At 39.6% G+C, this 20,822-nt stretch overlaps 1 protein-coding gene across 1 annotated transcript; it reads left to right on the top strand.

Annotated features, from left to right (window-relative positions):
* Window positions 1-5,613: 5,613 nt before the first annotated feature.
* Window positions 5,614-13,973, top strand: LOC142370487 (uncharacterized). The gene is made up of 6 exons (XM_075453064.1): window positions 5,614-5,930; window positions 8,208-8,305; window positions 9,921-10,246; window positions 11,109-11,367; window positions 12,293-12,355; window positions 13,888-13,973. The coding sequence occupies exons 1-6, from the start codon at window positions 5,911-5,913 to the stop codon at window positions 13,971-13,973; spliced, it is 852 nt and encodes a 283-aa protein (XP_075309179.1). The 5' UTR covers window positions 5,614-5,910.
* The last annotated feature ends 6,849 nt before the right edge of the window (window positions 13,974-20,822 follow it).

Here is a 20,822-nt window from a genome sequence, read left to right as displayed (position 1 = left end):
CTTAAATTTGGAGGTGTTATCTGTTAAATGCAGCGTTCAAGCTCTCCCACTTCCCTGTCATGTTTGAGCACATTCAGAAAGTGAAAGACAGTTGGGATGGTAACAGAGAAAAGTAGCGAATCAGAGAAACAAAACCTTTTTATTGTACCGCTCACAGAAGAAGTCCACATGTTGCTCACACAGCCCAAAACATTGTAAACGTAGCAAAATCAGATAAAAACAGGGGAAATAGCAGCAGAGGTCTGTGTTTCTGCCAACAAATTCACCACCACACACCTGATTTAGAGGAATTACTTCGGTATAAGTGAACCTGTTTTTTTTCTTCTTGTTTTTTCAGAATAAATCAGAAATGTTACTTCAGTCTTGTAATAACTCAAAAGTCTTAAAGATGACTCAATTTCCGGTGATCTTAATGAAATGTCTTTGCTTTGATGAAAATACCGTAGGACTAGTATTCTGTGCAAAGCAGCTGAATATCCACCTTACAATTGGGAAAAAAGGTCAGACATTCTTGCTTGGAAGGTTTCTAAACCCTGATGTCTGTACATCGAGTCAAGCAGCCAATTGAGTAAGTGGTAAAACAAAATATAAAGCATAAAAAAGTACAGATAGAGTTTTACAACTGCATGCTGTTGGAACAGTTCTGCTAAGGACACCATGCTAATTAAGTCTTCTTCTTTTATCACATTTACCATCTGTGCTGACAAGGGCGTCAGTTTGGTTTTAGAAGTGGTGGGGACAAAAAACGTAATGCATTCTATGCCCCCCACGGACCACCCACCATCCAGCACATTAAAAAGTAACGCATTCTAGATCGATTCCAGCGTCATGTTTAATAAGCGGCCCTTTTTTTGATGAACGCATACAGAGTTTATAAAAAATATCCTTTAATTTCATGTTTCCATATCATTATGATATGATTCGAAAGTATGTATTTATTCATGAATTAATTACTGTTAATTAATTACGCTACTGTACTGTTTGTAAGAAAGGGGAAAAGTGCAACTGCAACTGCAGTTGTTAGTCCGGACAGACTATCAAAACAAACACAGACTTCGGCCAACGGGCCCTATAACTGAGCAGAAACCTGTAGTCTGTGGGGCTCCTCATTCCTCCTCATCGAGCCTCTCACTACCACCTTTCCATCAACTACATTTGACACTGAGCATATACAGAATGTTATTTTCAGGAGTTGCTAAAAAAAAAAACAAGCAAATAACTAGCTTAACCTTTCCTTGGCTAACCTAATACTAAAATGCTAACGCTGCACACGGAGACTTCATAGCCACCATGGCAAATTATATTCATAATATTATAGTCTACACATGACAAATATTTAACACACATTTCACACACAGACAATATTTCAGATGATTTCTATGGATCGTATATGGTTTGCTTATCATTACAAAACATGAATGTGGAAGGCTATTGAGTAGCCTACTGATAAAAATAAAACGTTAGACAATTTACCTTGATAACTGTGTATATACTCCTCCACAAATAACTTGTACCCTTTCCTCAGCCTGGACTGTGGTGTTGGTGAGTGTGACTCCACGATCCTGTGTATATCCTCTAAAGTTATCCTTGGAAGAACCACCAGCGAAGTTGCGAAGAAACGCTGCATTTTTGTTTGTGTAGAAGTAGCGCTAAATGAGTTTCGCCGGGAAAGCGGTTTACCCGGGGTCCGTTTCACAAAGCAGGTTCAACAAACTCTGAGTCTGTTCCTGAACTCTGAGTTGATCTACTCTGAGATAGAAAACTCTGAGTTTTCGGTTCCAGAAACGCTGATTTGAGTGAGTTTAATCAACTCTGAGTAGGACCTTGAGTTTAGCGTGTGCGCCACAACTTTAAAAAGCCAGCATCAATGGAGCCCCGATTCGACGAGTCACCATGGCAACGGGGAAGAGGAGGGGCTACGTTTTTCACCAACCTCGAATTGGAAATCTTAATGCGCTCATACGGCGAGTTTCAATACGTTTTTAGAAATAAGTGCAGTGGCTGAGGGAATCCCCGGAGGGAATCCACCCCCAAGACACGAGTGTCTTTATAAAATATAATAGGCCTATATAATTTTTTTAAGCCTATTCATAAAAATATTTATTTGTATTTTATGTCTTTTTTTTCTTTTGTCCCAACAAAATTCCGATGGTGCCGCTCAAAAAGATAATTGTCTGGAAATGCAAAAATCTATGCGCGGTCTGATAACCATCTCCTGAGGAATATTTATTTCTCTGCGCAGTAATGCTGCACCTTCATCCACGGGATCGTTGTCAAAAGGACATGTTGGTGGAAACAGTCGCCTCCTGCTGTGCCTGATGAACTTATAGAAGTAGAAGAACTCGCTCTGCTGACTGAATGAATGAGGAAATCAAATGGCTGAAAGAGGGCGGCGACAGAGAGAAACTCAAGGTTTATTGAGTAAAAGTTTCCCTCATTTCAGGGTTAATCAACTCAGAGTTTTCACTAAACCTGCTTCGTGAAACGGACCTCTGGTGTGACGTCATTGGAATGCACCGACTCCGCTGTCATTTTACAACTTCATGTTTCTACAGTGGCTCACAGTCGGCAAATCAAACGACTAAATACCAAATTGGGGTTTTCACATGTTCGTGCGCGCCTATCGCATGATTTAGACTCGACGATTTCGGTTGAGAATGTGGGGATTTTTTTTCGGTCGCATCAGAGCACATTTTTAAAAGTCGTGGGGACAAAATTTAAATGATAAATAGTGGGGGGGACATGTCCCCCCCGTCCCCCCCGTAATCGACGCCTATGTGTGCTGATCCTAAAGCTTTTTTTGGATTGAAAGTAGTTTCATATAAATTTTCTGTGCAAATTTAATGCAGCTCAGCTCCATTCCAGTGTTATTATTGCACGTGTAAATGACTAATCTAAAACTTCCACTTCACATTTTCTATATATTTTAACATCGTGGGGCGGATACAGACATCTTTTATTTGTCTTAAGTGTTTGGCCACTCAAGACTGAAGTGGTGATTTATTTATTTTTGAAAAAAAAAACAGTTTTTGCGGCGCTCATTGATCCAAAAATACTTTTAACAAGTGTTCTAGTTTTGCTCTATTTGTGTGAATGAGAGTAATGCTCTCTTTCAACTTCCTGTGAGCTCACAGCTTTTTACACCAGAATTCATCTTTGTGGTTGGAGGTCTGTGCACACTGCTTGCTATTGTTCATCCATCCTGCTCTCTGACACTCGACTAAATGGGACTATTGTTCGGGCTCTGTGCAGGCGTCAAAAACCGCCAGCAAGACAAAGGCAGCATCTTCCCACACACGAGCGCTGCCAGTTGGCTTTCTGATGAGCACGTGCGCAAGCTGAATAGTTCCCTAACTGGAATGCTTGCCCCAATTTTTTGTAAAACATATTTAACATACAAAACTGGATAGGGTTCTTTCTAAATATAATCCACACATGCTCTGTAAGAATGGCAGATTGCTGGAAAATGGGAACTTCCTGGAGAGCTGCTTCCTCAGCGCTGATCTTGTAAAGCTCTTAGAGGTTACAGGGCACAGGGTAATGATCGCTTTGGATTATATTAGCTATAAAGCAGGGGGTGGTAATTTTAAGCCATTGTGAAATGACAGCATATGATCTGTATGCAGGATAAAGTGAACGTAACAGTTGAGGCACGGAGGTCAGGAGGTGGTGCAAAGACACTGTGTGCGTCTTCTCATCCGTCTGATCTGATTACACAGACATGAAACGTAGATTTGTATCATTCAGTGAGGCATTTCTCTTAATTAATGCTCATAAATTGGCTTTGAAATCATTGAAAAATGCCACAGATCTCTCCTCGAGTATAAGAATTATTCAGCAATAGTGTTCCTACGTTCATAAGTAGGGGAGAGCGAGTTATGCTGTCCCACTTTTCATTATTTCTTATGCTGACTGAGCACAATACATTGAAAAAGTGTATGAGTCACACCAAATGAAAGGAGTCTTTCTTGGGAACATGTTTATGTTCATTACGTCTTCATATCTCATTTCAGCATATCGCCAGGCTCATATTTAAAATTCCAGCACATAAATGCAACATGCAAACACAAAATGACATACAACATGCCGCTGTGTGTTCTCAATACACTGTTTTTTCAATTTTTTTTTTGCTTTAATCGTCTTTGTACAGGTTTTTGGATTCCACTATTTTTCCTCACCTTCTTTCAAAACAGACTTTCACCAAATAGTGCTGTACTCACTTCAAATCTTTACATTTTGAGTATGGCCTGTTTGCCTGTATGTAGTTGTAACATACAACAACCTGCTCCAGACTGACGTGTGAGCTAAATCTCAGGTAATCAGAGGACTGCAAGCTAAAGTGTTTCCTCAACTCAGTACAAAACTATCATTTCAAACACTTGCCTAAAACATATGCCTCCAAAATATAAGGTATTTTTCTTGTTGTTGTGAAGAAATTAATTGTGTGAAAAAAACAGAGGTGCTGGTAGTTAATTTAGTGTACTTTAAGGGGTTTTCATCAGCTAAAATGTAAACCAGTACCAGCTCAAACATTGCCTCATACAGCTGATGAAACATGATTTACATTACAAGAGGACCAATGAGATATTTAAATAAAACAAACAAGGAAAGTGTAGGTTTATTTTGCAGGTCTCATTTGACATCATAGATAACGTTCCGCGGTCTCAAGCACTCAGCAACAGGTACGGACTCAGACAAACAGGTGTTTGCTGGATTCATGCAGCAGAGAAACAAAGGTGCAGACTTTGATTCACTCGAGCTTGAACCGTTTTTTCCGCTCGTGTTGAGGAGTAACTCATCCAAAAGTGCTGTGTCACTGAAGAGAAGCAGCAATGTGCTGCAGTTCTGCTCCGCTCCACTGATCTGAAACTGTTTTGTTTCCTCTCAGTAAAAGCAAACAAAGGATGACACCCGATACACAATGGAAAAGACTGTGTCGTTCTCATGCCGCCCTCTTGTGGTCTGGACATGACTACCTGCAGTAGATGCCTCCACAGATACCGCAGACGAGCAAAGACACACTGATTTCAAAGGAAGTGTCGCCCTCAGGCTGCTCTCGTCTTGTTTGGATTTATTTGACATCCGACATCAGCTGTCATTCCTCAAGTTTGCAGCCAAGACACTGTGAGACAGTGAGAGAGAGAGAGAGAGAGAGAGAGAGAGAGAGAGAGAGAGAGAGAGAGAGAGAGAGAGAGATGTTTGACCGGTTTGTCAACTGGAATCCATCATTTCATACTTGGCATAGCATTATATCGTCACTTTTTTTAATTTGTTGTTCATCTTACACAGCTCTGTGGAATCAAAGGCTCTTAGATACCAGATAAAGACTAAAACTTTGTGCCGGAACTGTCTGGCACTGCATCCTGCACTGCCAGCTGTTACCCTCCAGCCATGCTGAGATATATATAAAAAAAACTGAAGAAATAGAGGGTTAGGGTTTAGATAGATAGATAGATAGATAGATAGATAGATAGATAGATAGATAGATAGATAGATAGATAAACAGGTTGTATTACCTGCCTCTGTGTATGTATTTCATCCCTCCTCCTTCTTTGTGGGTGTGTGCTATTATTTCGCCGACTGTGTCCCGCAGGGAGGCTTTGCTTTGCAGAATTCCTGATTTCTTGACTGTGCCTTGACACAAACACACCTGCGAATTCAGCCAGTCGTCGATGCTTTTGTATGAGACAGGTGGAAACCAGGGAGACCACGGAGTACAAGTGAGCACAGATACGGGGAAAACAAGTTAAGACAAGCTGTGAAAGAGACATCGGAATTTGGATTTATGAAAGATGAATGACGGATAATACGGGAATGATGGAGACACATATGCAGACCAGAGTAAAGATGGCAAGTCCTCCTCCCTAGGATTCACCTATATTCAGCCACAGGCTTTAAAACATTCTGAAGATGCTTTTAAGAAGCATCAGGTAAGTCATTTAAAGGTTTGTGTTCACTGTTTATTTTGACTTAAACTCAACATATTCAATGGTTAAAGAAAAAAACACAAAAAGGAGCTCTATAATATAAGTGGCACACTGCAGAGGGAAAGGGTTGACTTCATAGAAAGCAAGACTGTGGGAACACAATTTCAGGAATGAAAGCAGCAGGTCAGTTGCAAAAACAAAAACATAATCATGCAAAAACACATGCAGCCTCACAATGATCAGTGGTCATGGGTTGAGGTTTTAAGTTTAAAAATCTACCTTTTATTGTGTGCAGTTAGGTTATGATGAAGTATGATGAGGATCAGCACTGTTACAAAAGCACAAAGTTGAATGATAGAATTTCGTCCGCTCTGCTTTTGCTCTTACAGTTTGACCCATCGGTATTCGTGCTCTGTACTTGATCAAGCAAACCCTTTCCATTAACATTTTTAATCAGCCTAAGAACAGAGGTACATGTACACATTTAGTAACAGAAGTGCTTGTATTGTTAATATGTACAGAGCTAAGGTGGTATTTAAAAGGCCATCAGAAAATTATCAGTAACTGTGAACACACAAGACAGATTAACATCTTGTTTTAATCCGCTTTTTTTATGATAAATGATATTCAATTTATCGACCTGTACATAACACAAAGTTGTTTAAAGAGATAAAAAGCATTGTCCCTTTCATATTTTAGACGGCAACATTATCTTTCGATTAGCTGGCAGTGAGTTGGTGGGAGACGTAGGGAATGATGGTGCAGCACACCCATAGGTTAATGGGAAATAGGTTACTGGTGTCACACACGCACCTATTTTGTTGACTCATCCATCCACCCCAACCTCCAACCATGAATTCCTCATTAATGGCGCCGTGTTGACTACAGTCACAGACACATCCTTGTCAGACATTTTGTAAGATACCTGTTAGAGATGATTATGAGATCACAGTTCCTGTGATTTAAAATCAAGTTTTAATGTTGTTCAGATGCCTTTATGTCGTGGTTATATATGAGAATATATGAGTGAAATAAGCAGGAGGTGCCTGAATAAGATAAACAACAGAATAACCCAAAAGAGAAAAGAAACATCATGAAGAGATTAAAAAGGACCACAAAGCATGGTCTGGGATTGCTTTGAGTTACCTTCGACCAGGTGTTAAGTGCCATTAAGTACGTCTAGTGGAGTCTTTTACATGTTTGTGCCCAAAAGCCTCTCATAATCCGTCCATGTTCATTTAAAAGTCCACCATTGAGGTACTTGATTATTTGCTGCATATACTGCATGCCACAAGAAAATCAAGCTCCCTCTTGGCTCTGTGCTGGTGATGCTCTGGAGTCCCTGGAGCTGGTTTGTAAAAAGAAAAATGTCACAGAAGGCTTTTGATTCCCTCGGTGGTAAAAAAGCCAATTTCAACTTAACCTTAGCCATATAAAATCACATCAAAGTAAAGCCACACTACTCCATTAGGCCTGGTTAATTAGCTTTTAGCTAGTAAACTTGAAACTGTTTTTGTTACTCTTCTGTTTCACTGTGATTGCAGATTTAGTCTCTTCAGTCTGGTATGACACATTCATTTACTCTACCAATGAACCATCAACACTGACTTATTGGATTAATAAAACAGGACAAAGACAGTTTAATGGGCTCAGCCAAGTTTGCTGTTGTTTGAATCCAAAGGTCAGGTGAGAAATCTGAATGTCAGATTTTAGACTTAAACTAGTCTTTTGATGATTGTAGAAAAGCACCTTCCTCTTTACTAATATTTACACCACATCATGTAATGCCTTCATTTAAAAACAAAGATGCTTACAGTGAGAGTAAGCAAAATGAGCAAACATTTTCCAATGCGGGATGCCGTGAATTGGTGTTAGCGCTCTATACTGTACAATCTGAATCATACATGTATGAACTGAATTGTTTCAGCTATATGAAGACTCATGCAACAATAACTCGTCTCTTATTAAAGTGTGAATGTGGTGAGGTGTAACTCAACCCGTCCCGTCACCCCTCCCTTCCCTGCAGGCATGCACACAAAGACGCAGATAATATTCAATCGTTTTGGCTTACAAACTGTAAAGGGGACTTTCTGTATAATACCACAGCTGTTACGGTGAGACACTGTCACCTTATCTACAAACACAGGTTGCACGAGAGATGCATGGAAAAAGACGAAGCACACAAGTTCAATTATGAAAATAGCTGGATATTCAAAATACTTTTGAATTGCATGAGTTTCAAATTCACTTGGCTGGAATTCTGTGTTCTCATATTGTCAGGAGGATGCATGGCCTTTGCTCTGAAGGGAAGTGGAGATGGAAACCTCATTCCCCTCTGCTCATCTGTTTTTTGTTGCTGGCAGCTGCCCCACCCACAGGTAAACAATCATTCATAATGTTTATCAGAATCAGAATCAGAATCAACTTTATTGGCCAGGTTTGACTAAAACAAGGAATTTGACTCCGGTAACTTCACTCACAAAGTACAACACGCAACAATAACATAAAATAATAAAAATCAGAAATGCAGAACAGTAAGAGTTGAATTAATTATAAATATAAATAAATAGACACTATGGGTGGGAATGCTATTCCTGGGTGATCAACAGAGTGACTGCTTGGGGGAAGAAGCTGTCTTTGTGTCGTCTGGTTTTGGCAAGCAGTGCCCTGTATCGTCTGCCAGAGGGGAGGAGATTGAACAGTTTGTGACCAGGATGTGAGGGGTCTGCAGAGATTTTTACTGCCCTTTTCCTGGCCCTGGACCGGTACAGGTCCTGTATGGAAGGGAGGTCAGTTCCAATAATCCTCTCTGCAGCCCTAATTGTCCGTTGCAGTTTGGCCCTGTCTCGTTTGGTGGCTGACCCAAACCAGACAGTGATGGAGGTGCAGATGACAGACTGGATGATCGCCGAGTAGAAAGTGGTCAGCAGTGCCTTAGGCAGATTAAATTTCCTTAGCTGTCTTAGGAAGTATAACCTCTGCTGGGCCTTTTTCTGGATAGTGACAATGTGGGGAGACCATTTTATGTCAGTAGCTGTTTAAATTTCTTCCTGCATTTGAATGGGACTTAACTCAAAAAAGTCATAATAGTTGTTTTCTCCTCATCGTCAGAGTGTCATATGGATTTTTCTGCATTAAAAAGTGTGCAGTTACAAAATGTAAAGTACTTTACTGTCCTTAGCTATTTCTGACCAATGGGTGCAGACTGATCTTTTGAAAGCCGAGCCTTGAAGAGACGCGAAGTGATGAGAGATGCTGCAGGAATGTCCAGAATGGGGAAAGATAATGTTTTTTGAACATTAAAACATTTAAACCTATTCTAGGAGACTCCCCACAAAGTAGGACAATTTACTTCAAAGACCATTGGATCTGAACTGAAGCACCAAGACAGTGGGTCTGATTTATTAGCTGTTTTTAGGTTGACTTTTTGGTGCAGAAGATTCTTAACAGTTACCCATAAGTATCAAGAGGCAGCAATGGTAAGAACTGAACAAAATCTTTAAATGATATGTAAGAGAAATATTGCATCCAATATTTTCCTGCAGCCGCAGCTTTCAGTGCTTCCACAGGAACACTTTGTTTTCCATGCAAAACATTGCTTTGGATTCAAATCAATAGGCGTGAGCAACATTTTGACAAGGACATATTGCACTATTGTGGCATTTTTTTTTCTATTTTTAGAACTTAACAACTGTCTGCAGCTATCTTAATAAAAAAATATATTCTCTGGGTTATAAAGTCAGCACAAAAGTATTCAGCAAGATTGCAGGAGGCTTAGTATTTTGGTTATCCATCTTTGGAGCTGTCTCTGTTTCATCACAGCTTGCAACCCTTATTGTTGTCTTTTCCTGAATACCTGATAATCTTTCTTCACTATTACCATCGGGGTCATGGAGAAGTGTTTCGAAAAAGACACGAGTTACCTTTTTGACTATTCAACCATACCTCATATGTCACACTTAAAATCTGCATTCCTTTTACCTTTTTTTTTAGCACTTGGCTTTTTCCTGGGAGACACTAAGGCAGTTTTAGATGGCTGTGAAGACCACTGGACCCTACAGGATAGGGTCACCATTCCGCAGCTTTTTCAGATCACCGTATGTGTGGATGTTCGTGTGGTGGTCCCTGGACCCTGGGTGGCCTTCTCGTACAGCTCAGTCCACGCACCCAATCCTGACTTAGGTCTGGAGGGAGACAGTGGGGCAATATATGGGTGGCTACTGCAAGTTCGGCACCGCTTCCCTCTCCAGTTGTCCTTGGAACATTGGCACAGGGTGTGTCTGAGAAGGGACATACATGGAAACACTTTTAGCCTGCAGGTAATATTTGTAGTGTGCTACTATGGTCAGTGTTGGAGAAAATAAAAAAACATTTTACTCCTAAAAAGAGTAACAAAACTATACTAAAATACTTCATTGCAAGTCGTCTTACACCGAAAGTATTATTGACATGAAATATTATTGCAAATTGCACTTTAAGATAATTCAGAACAGAAATAATATCATAGCAGCAGTTTGTTGGAGTGTATTTGGTTAAAGTGCAGCTGGATTTTGTGTTACGTTGATGTGTTGATATATGGGACATGTGTGCACTGGTTTAAATGTATTAATGTATCTGAAATGAAAGACACGACTATGCACTGGAAAGGAGACTTTGTAGTCATGCACACTAAATTATTTATCTTTAAGCTTGACTTTTGACCTGCACAGCTGTATGAAAACTTGTGTAGCGCATCGAGAATCCTATCCACTATCCTTTTAGTCTGAAGAAGGCAAATTTTGAGTAACATAGGCTTCTACTTTACAAACTACCAATCTTTGATGAATCTCTAAATCTTGATATGTATTATAGCAAAAACATTTTTTAATTTTTTTGCCTAAACTTAACCAAAATGAATCTGAAAACACAAGTTATAAACTGCTAATAAAACCCTTAAGAATGGTAAAATCTTGAGTTGAAATAGTGTCTCATGGATTAAAGACTGTCCCCTCCTGCCCACAAATGTGGACTTTTGGCTAATTACCTGTTGACTTTCTGCTGGCGGCTTTTTTTCATAATTTCCATGAACAAATCTCCTTGTGCTGTCAAAGAGGCCGTGTTCATTTGACATATAAAGATCACTCTCACTTATTCAACACTCTGTTGGTGATGTTAGCAACGTAGGCTGTGTAAATATTCCAGGTCGATGGGAGAATGGTGGCAGAGAGGACTGTCATCTCTCAGGCCATCCCACCATTTGGCTCCCTGTGGCTGGGCTGTCGTCCCAGAGACAGATTCCTGGGAGCCAAGCTGGGAAAAGTGGAGCTGTACTTGTTCCGTATGTGGGCGGACCTGGGTTATCACGGGTTCTGTGAGGACGGCACCTTGATTGGCTGGAATGCACAGCACTGGGGGGTGACCAGTCCCAACGCAAGAAAGAGGGACCCATATCTTCTGTGTGGTGAGAGAGATGCTAAAAAAACAAAAAACAATCTTTACTTCATCCATCCTAATTTTACTGTAGATTCATCTCAAGATGGGATCTTAAGCATGACTAATTCTTTTTACTAACCATCCTCTGCATTTCTAATAGAATGCAGGATTCCTTTGAATTCATTAACTGAATTGAAACGCGGCATGTGGGCGATATGCTGCATGAAAGCCATTCAGCATGCATCTTATACTGTATTACCTCTTTAAATTTTTAAGCTAAAAAATGGGACCCATAACATTGCCACTTTTACAGGACCTGGCCAAAATGATGGCACAAGATGAGTATCGTGCAGTCACAATACAGCACAAACTGTCAAATTGCTGTACAGTCAGCAGCTGAAAGATATGAAGAAGACCAAATTTGACTTTTGTATATAGTATAGGACAGTTTTTTTTAATGATTTGTACAGTGTTACACTGGTATTTCTACCATGAAGGCAGGATCACCAAATTAAATTGATTTCTATGCTCTATGCTAAAAAGAGAGTTCTAAACGTAGAATGGTGCATATGGACCAAGTCTATTGAGTCATCATGTGTCATTTACAGTAAAAATGTTTTAAAAAGCAAAACTGAGTGGTAGAGTCAAGACTTTGAAGTTTGATGCCACCTTTATCTCAGTGACAGATGAATTGGATTTTTCATGCTGCTGAGGGAAAACAGAAGGAAAACCTAGTTATACCCCCCCTCTGTTTTATTTAAATCATTTTTATAAAAAAGCTTTTGTTTTATCCAAAGTCTGCTCATGTAATTTTGACTTGTTTAGAACAGTGAAAGTGCATGCAAAGCACGACACTTACCACTGCATGTTGTCTTCTCCTCTAACACTGTAGCAGTGCATGTTCTTAGAGCACGTTTGGTGTTGAATGCTGCATGTCTTTGTATGTCTTGTAGACCATAAAGTATTCAGACGGGATGTTGAAGGTGGCCGATTTATTCGTAATGTCCTGAATACAGGTGACTTGAATACTCTCATGCATGTTGTGTTTATTTTGTCTGAATGTACAAGCCAACATTTTTTTGGAAAAAGTTTTTGGAATTTCAGGAACTTATATTTGTAAATTGTTGATTTCTTTCAACCTTCGTTTAACCGACAGAAGTCCAAAGAAATTATTTTGACTGACTAACTCCACTGTGTTGGAAGAAGTTAAACAAATTTAGAATATGAGGCCATCATCACGTGATAAAGAGTTGGGATAGAGGCATGATGCTCCAAACATTTTCAGTAGAAGACAGATGTGGACTGCAGGCAGGCCAGTCAAGCACACACACTGCTGAAGGAGTTGTGGCGTTGCTGTGCTAAAATAACCACAGACTTTCCAGGAAAAGACGTCACCTTGATAGTAGCATATGTGTCTCCAAAATTCCAGTTTACACCCCTGCATCAATGGTACCTTCACACATATGAAGTCATTCATGCCGTGGACACTGATGCACCCCCACACCATCACAGACGCTGGCTTTTGCACTTTTCTCTGAAAACAACCAAGATGCGCTTTCTCATTTTTGTTGACCCAGATGTTACTTCTTTACTCAAAGCTGCTGACAGTTGTCTACTGTCTTTCTTTCTGTCTAAGATTAACTTGTGTCCAGAGAACTCAGCTGTGTTTATACACAGAGTTGATATATGACTTCCTCCTCGTGTGATACAGTTTCAGGCTACATTTCTGAATGCAGCGGTGGACTGTGCTGAGTTAGAATGGTTTTCCGAGGTACTCCTGAGCCCATGTGGCTGTATTGATTATGTTGTTGTGATGGTTTCTCGTGCAGGGCTTCCTGAGGACAGTATTCTGCTCTGTAGGTGTTGACAGACTAAAGTTCTTTATAATTTAGAGTGCAGAAATATGTTTTGTAACTTACTAATGACATATTTCAGCGGAGAGTGGTGAGCCACGACCCATCCTTGATTGGAAAGACTAAAGCTTTGGTGGACACTTCTTTTATACCCAATCCTGAAGCCCTCACCTCTCAACAGCTAATCTGCCGATTGTAGAATCCTCCAATGTTCCTTCCTCTGAATTTTTTTCGAGTGTGTTGCAAAATTTGTTTAACTTTTCTAAATACAGTGAAGTTGGTCAGTGAAAACATTAGAAAATAATTTATTTGGCCTTGTCCCTGTCCAATAAATGTTAAAAGGTATTGACAAGTTCGAGATTCAATTTTTTTTTTGCATTTTGGAACAATGAACTTTTCTTGAAATTAGGTTTAAACAGTGATTTTAGCAAATGTCTACATTAATGTGTAGGCAGTTGATATTGTCCATAACAAACTGTAAATTTGTGTTTGAATGTATTTCATGATTATATAACCAAATAGCTACTTTTTTATGCCAGTGTTCTTTTTAGAAATGTCAAAGTTAACAGTCAGGATTAGCTCAGTAACAAAACTGTGCAAAAATAAGCAACAACAATGAGAAATATTGATGATAGCAGTACGGCATACACTTTAGTGCAAAGAAAAATTCTTAATAACTTTACGTACTGTTTCAGGACTTACGACTCCATACGGACTTGGATCTTTTTCATCTGGTAAGCATCATCTTAAATGCAATTCCCTTAACCATAACTTCACCTAATTTGTCTTAATTTCACCCATCACCGAGCTAACCAACCTTACCTACTTCTTACAAATCAACGTGGCGTATTGTTTTAGCAGCAGCTATGCATGCTCAAACGGTAACTTTATGTTGTCATGCACTGTTTATTTGAGAACATTTATCTCTCCAGCCACCGTCATCATTATCTATTCTGCAAGCTGCTGTTTCTACTTTTATGAAAGAGGCTAGTTGTGATTGAGAGCATTCACAAGTGCTGTAGAAATGCAAATAAAGTGGTCTGATCAGGAAAAAAAAATTTAAATCAGGTATTTTTTTCTTTAGCATTTACCCTCGTCTGAAGAAAAACTTTTGCTTTTTGCATTGTCTGGTACAGGCAAATTATGGATAAAAGTTCTATTAAGGTGAGGATCATAACAATGGAAATGGAGGGATAATTGGAAAGATGCATTTGGGGACGAACGAATTAAAGGTTTATGTTTTAACTGTGCAAGCAAAATCAACAGTGTAAGAAAGTGTAAGAAAGGCATTTATGAAGGGTCGCCTTGAAAAAAAGAATGTATTTTAGTCCTAACCATGATTGTTTTCTAACTGCAACAAGGCAGTTTTAATTTCTAAACCTAACCGAGACAAGTTATTGCTTAAACCAAACCAGTAAATGACAAACATTCATTGTAACATGTTGTGTTCACATGTAACCAAGGTAAGAATCAAAATGGCATCCATAAAGTGTGAATAAATGCCACCACAACTTTCTTTATAAAAAAATACCACCAGGGAGACCAATGCGTTTTAGTTTATATCTACCATCATATTATAGGTATCATTTTGTCCTGGTAATTCCATACCCATAAACCATAAAACTGGATGGGAAAACTGATAATGATAGCCTCTCCTCCTAAAAGCCATGCTTGAAACATCTTTTGAAATACCATTGTCCTAAGATCAGGAGTTTATTATCTGATTTTATTGTGATAACGTAATAATGAATACATTAATGTTGTTATCTTGAGATAACAATTCCTATTTTCTCAAGATATGGGTTAATCTGTTTTGTTAGTTCGGACAAGTAAAGTTTGTTTTCCGTCACCTCAAACGTGAAGGTCAGCTACTGGCTGAAGCAGAGTTGGTTAAACTCTTATCTATGTCCGCAGACTCCACTGCCTGTTATCAACAAGAGCTACTCTACTCAGTGCAGCAAACAGAATTACACATGATCGCCTTGACTTAATGTTATAGATCCTCCCCAAGTGTCATGGCAGCGATAATGAATGATGAAATTAGGTCCCAACGCAGGAACATAGGAACCACTCATTTTCGAGTTCAGACGTCAAGAAACAAAACCTCATGCTCTGATAACATTCTGACCACTCATGGTCTCGGGAAAACAACTGGCTGACTTCTCATGGAAACATGATAAATAAACTTGTTCTAACCCAAAAAAACAACAACAACAGCTTTGTTATCTTGAGATAACAGAATAATCAAGAGAGACGACGGCATCAAAATGAATGATTGCAGGCAAGGCCACTCTCGAGATAACACGTGTAGCATGAAACCTGGTGTCAGACAGATGATCTAAAACACTTCCTCTGAAGGCAAAACCAAAAATAAACTCAGGAAAACAAATTGTTTTGCAACGTTTTATTCACAGCTTGATCATCGGGATTTTTTAAAGTCATGGTTTCTGCATCCAAATGTTTATGATTATGACTAATGGTGAAAAAAAAAGAAAAGAAAGTATTTCCTGAAAAGTATTGGATAGAATTCAGGGCATGGTCTCTGACTTTAATTTCAGATCACGCAACGAATAGAGGCAATGGGTCTCCAACAGGAAGGTCAGCCTCTGAAACCAATCCAACCAATCAGGTGGCACCAAACACCAACACGCATCCAATCACAACTCTGCCTGCCACACAAAGCGCTCCTGGAGTATTCACATCAGGTTAGTCTGCATACAGTAGACATTTAGCACATATTTGTGTAGGTGTGTAGTTAGAGACTGCGTCATGTACTGTGCTGCTGTTCAAAAGAGCAATCAGTCCTCTTGATGTTTCTGTTTTCACCTCCTTTAGGAACCCCACTGTTAAACTGTAACACAAGTCAACTCTGCTCCAATGAAAGTAAGAATGACCCACTTTTTGTCCAAACACAGTGTTTCAAACAGGCACATGAATGTGCTGCAGTCTTAAAAGTTCTTCTACCTGCAGGTGCTTACTTTTGGATGACCATCAGTGTGGAGGGCAATCAGACTGAAAAGGTCGTCCGCGATGTGGTGAGAGTGCGGACCTTTCCTTGCCCAAAGTGATGGCTTTCTCACACAACCTCTCAGATTCCAGCCCTGCACTGAGTCATGCATTTAATTGTTTTAAAGATCACATTGTCCCAAACCAGTCTCACCAGTGCAGGGTTGCCTTGAAGCAGCAGCACATTCCAGCCCCGTGATGCACCTGAGAGTACTTATGATGAGTTCTGACGGCTAATCATTGCTGCATAGCCAAAACAGGAGTGATGTGCTGACAGAATCCCTTTGACATTTCCCGCTCTGTTCCTCCGTCCCGGCTGATAGTATTTTTGTTTTGCTCAGTTTGCCGTCTTTATTGTTATCTTTATTCTCGACTTTCAATTTTTCTTACATCTTCTGACCGGTCTTTCATTTCTATCCTTTATGAAGACGAAGCTTCATCTTTGTCTGTTCCTTTTTACCAGAATGACAAAACTGCTTGTTAACTGCCTGTTAACTCTGAGCTCTACAGATATGCAAATTCACGAGACTCTTGGGTATTACAGTAAATGAGCTGGCAGCAAAATTATCAGTAGCTGCAAAAAAAAAAAACTGTTTTCTTCCCAGTCAGTTGTTTCTTTCGTGTCTGTTTGGTAATGAAGAAACTTAGATATGGGACTTATATTTGAGGTAACATTTCTTTTTTTTGCTGTCAAAGCAGAAATCATGATGAACAGTTGTCAACACCAAAACTTCTGTTAACTCCAAAGCTGTATGGCAAGCTCATCCATCATTAACAATGCTGCTGTTGTGTGAACAAACAGGCCAAAGGGTGCAAATGACTAGCCTGGGTGCCAGCCGAACTTAGCCCGGCCAATAAAATTTTTGGTCGGGAAGTTCGGTCTGGCTCTGCTCAGTTGGGAAATCTCTATGCTCGACATCGCGACAGTCGACCCAATCAGATTGCCAGGGCGGGCTTTATACGATGATGGACAGATGATCAACAGGGACATTATCGACTACGTCACTAAAGAGCGCTTGGTTTGAATTCGTTTGAAACAAACATGGCTGCCGCTGGAGAGCTAGGGTGTGTAGATTCTGCCATCGTCGAGTCTGTTCTACAGGATCTCCACATTGCATTCATTTTGAAAGATGAGCAGAGGAACGCAATAAAGGCTTTTATCGATAGAAAAGATGTTTTTGCCGTCCTTCCTACAACAAGTGTGTGTCGCTTAATCTACGTCACATACTACGTTGCTCTGATTGGTTGTAGGTCTATCCAATTGAGCGAAGAGGCCTTTTTTCTCCTGGTTCGGTTGAAACACGCCCCATACTCAAAACTCTATCGAGCGGTATCAGACTCACATTCTGACTAGAATCGTGAGTATGACGTAGTCAGGCTAGCAAATGACAACACCGTTCCTGAAATCAAATCAAATCAAGTCAAGTCAAGTTTATTTGTAGCACATTTCATGTACAAACAGTTCAAAGTGCTTTACATAAAATGAAAGCATTGCAGCAGGGAGTGGAAGAAGCATTAAAAATACATAAAAGAATATAAAGAGAAACAAATAAAATCATTTAAATGAATTTAAAAACAAGCAACTGTCCAGATAAGTTAAAAGATATCGTGCAGATTTCATGCATAGACACATGAGAACAGAAATGTTTTTAACCTGGATTTAAAAATGTCTACATTTGGTGAAAGTTTAATCTCCACTGGCAGTTTGTTCCACTTGTTTGCAGCATAACAGCTAAATGCTGCTTCTCCATGTTTAGTCTGGACTCTGGACTGGACCAGCTGACCTGAGTCCTTGGATCTAAGAGCTCTGCTGGGTTTATATTCTCTGAACATATCACAGATGTATTTTGGGCCTAAACAGTTCTGGGATTTGTAAACCATCAGCAGGCTTTTAAAATCTATTCTGTGACTGACTGGAAGCCAGAGTAAAGATTTCAAAACTGGTGTGATGTGTTCAGATCTCTTAGTCCGGGTTAAAACTCTAGCAGCAGCGTTCTGGATGAGCTGCAGATGTTTAATGCTCTTTTTGGGAAGTCCAGTTAAAAGAGCATTACAGTAATGGAGTCTACTGGAGATGAATGCATGGATGAGTTTCTCCTGGAAACCTTTAATTCTGTTGATGAAAGTTTGAAATACGTAGAAAGAAAATCAAACAAGCAGTCATATTAGGGCCATTGGTGTTTATTAAATGTTTCACAATGTTGTTGATATCAAAGATGGGGATGCATAAAAACTCCATCCAAAATACCAAACATGTTGAACTTTCATCGATTTTGCTCAACCTATGCTCCTGAGTATTAAAGTGGGATAAAAGACATTCACTTTTTTGAATGCAGGTAAAAAAAAGTTACCTTTTGAGTTACTATATTAGGCATCACAGTTAAATCTACCATAGATGCAGAGTGACCTTGGCTCAGGTGGTCAACTTCCAACTGAAAGAAGAAAAGAGTCCTTAGAAATCACACTGAACCCTCACATTGTCCCAGATATGCGCATCTGTGTGTTATTGTAGAGAAAAAAAAGTTATCTCATAAAGTTAAAAAGTGCTATATAAGAGTGGATTATTTACTATTTATACTGTATACAAACAACTATAATCACAGATGGTCATAATTATCTTGGATTTTCCTGACTGGATTATAATTCCATTGACTAATCTGCCAAAGACAACATCTTCAGATGTGTCGCTTTGTCCAACCAGCAGTCAAAAAACAGTTGTGAAAAATGAGTGAAACCAACAAAGAGATTTTGGCATTTTTCTTACAGATTGACTTAAAAACATTCAGTCAGTCACCAGAAAAGTTGCTGGTTGACTTTCAGTTGATCATTTAGGCTTCTAATCTTAATTGTTCTATAAATATTTGTTAAAAAACATGTCACAGAGGTTCAGAAGTGTCACCATGCAGCTCGTTTTTAATCCGTGGAAACCAGTTTATGCAGAGAAAAGGAAGGATAGTCCAGCTTAAATTTTTAGAAACAAGAGTTAGACACAAAATGCAACATTTTGAGATACCAGCACATTGTTTTGACCTTGGATCTTGTCTCTATATCATCTCGTTTGTAACTAGTAAATACATATTTGAACTTACAGCAACTATTTTCTGTAACTGTCTCATATTGTTGACAGATTTGAATGAAAGTAAGTTTCCACAAATCATTAGATTGTTCAACATTAACCAGTTAGACCATATTAACTTTACTCTTTTCCGTGTGCTGCTGCTTCAAACAGCTTTGTTCATTTCGACACAGACGCTTCCCTTTTCCAAGCTTCACTGTTGAGGAAACAACTTTTCAGAGAGGGATTTTAATGTGGTTTCAGGATGCGGCATTGCGTGCCACAGCTGAGCTCCCTAGCATGCAAAGCTGCTTTACAGTAGACGACTCAGACTATTGGAAAACAAGTATTCGGTTTTTGAATTTGCTTTGTTTAGGAGCTGAATAACTTTTCCGAAAAGAAAACACTGTAGGGCTCAAATTCTTTCGTTTTTATTGCAGCACAAAGTTCAATAAAAGAGAAAAATCTGGAGTCATGCGTGGATGGGAAATAGAGCAATAAATATTATTATTTGGCTCAAAGACAGAATGTAGGGACATGTCAGATTCCTAACTGGAGTCTTGCCAGCAGTGCTACGAGAGAGAGAAACAACACCATATTTCCACTTTTTATACAAAAAAAAAGACACCAACCAAACAACATCTTCCACTCTCCTTCTGCTGAAACTGAATGACTTCCATCATGCAGTATCAGTATCTGTCTGCTTCTGTCTCTCCATCTCTCACTCAGGTGTCACAAGCGTTTGCTTGTCACAATGACAGTGGTGATGCAGCACATGGAGTTACAAGCTTCACAGACTTCTGTGGGGATGGCGGACAACTTAAGGTCAGCCTTTTTTCCACAAGCTCGCAACACCCCTCTACTTTTCAGAATTAAACTCTTCCTGTAAAGCAGACAGACGGCTGTAACTTTCCTTCATCTCTGCAGGTCGTGGAGGTCAACTGCAGCGAAAAGCGTGCTGCTAGCACAAGGTAACAGCAAGTCAGTAACTTTTGCTGAGACTGGTACTCATTTGCCAGGTTATGCCCGACACTCATATGATTACTGTTATATCCAGCCAAACAGCCTGCAGTGTACTGCTGCTGCTCAGCCGTGCCATCTCAGCGTGCGATCTGCAGCGCGTCGGAGAGTCTGCACTGCAGGAAGCTGGAACAGAAATGCAACCAAGAATCACAGGAGAGGTGGAGAGAGACGGTGAGCACGCACTCAGTTCAATATCTACCAGCCAGAGCCACAAATTAATGACATTTTCACTGAGAGACAAAAGTCTTACAGTAATATCTTTCTGTTGACTGTACTACTAGTTCCAATAGAGTTTTATTATAAATGAAGTGAGAAAAGTAAAGACGAAAAGTACGGGCACACACAGAGGTGTGATATTCTCCATCTGTTTGCATTGTTTTTTCCAATATTATGGATAATAAAAAATGACAGGAAAGGCAGTGAGAGAAACAAATAACCAGGTTAATTTATCTTTTAATAAGACGGCAACATGATTGGGTATGACAAGAACATCCAAGAGAGTTTGAAATTTTCAGAAGTAAACACGTGGAGAAGTTTACCACTCTG

This window comes from Odontesthes bonariensis, chromosome 20 (genome assembly GCF_027942865.1).
Source record: "Odontesthes bonariensis isolate fOdoBon6 chromosome 20, fOdoBon6.hap1, whole genome shotgun sequence".
Classification (NCBI taxonomy): domain Eukaryota; kingdom Metazoa; phylum Chordata; class Actinopteri; order Atheriniformes; family Atherinopsidae; genus Odontesthes; species Odontesthes bonariensis.
Note: the sequence above shows the minus strand (reverse complement) of the source record. Positions and strands in the feature narration are given on the sequence as shown.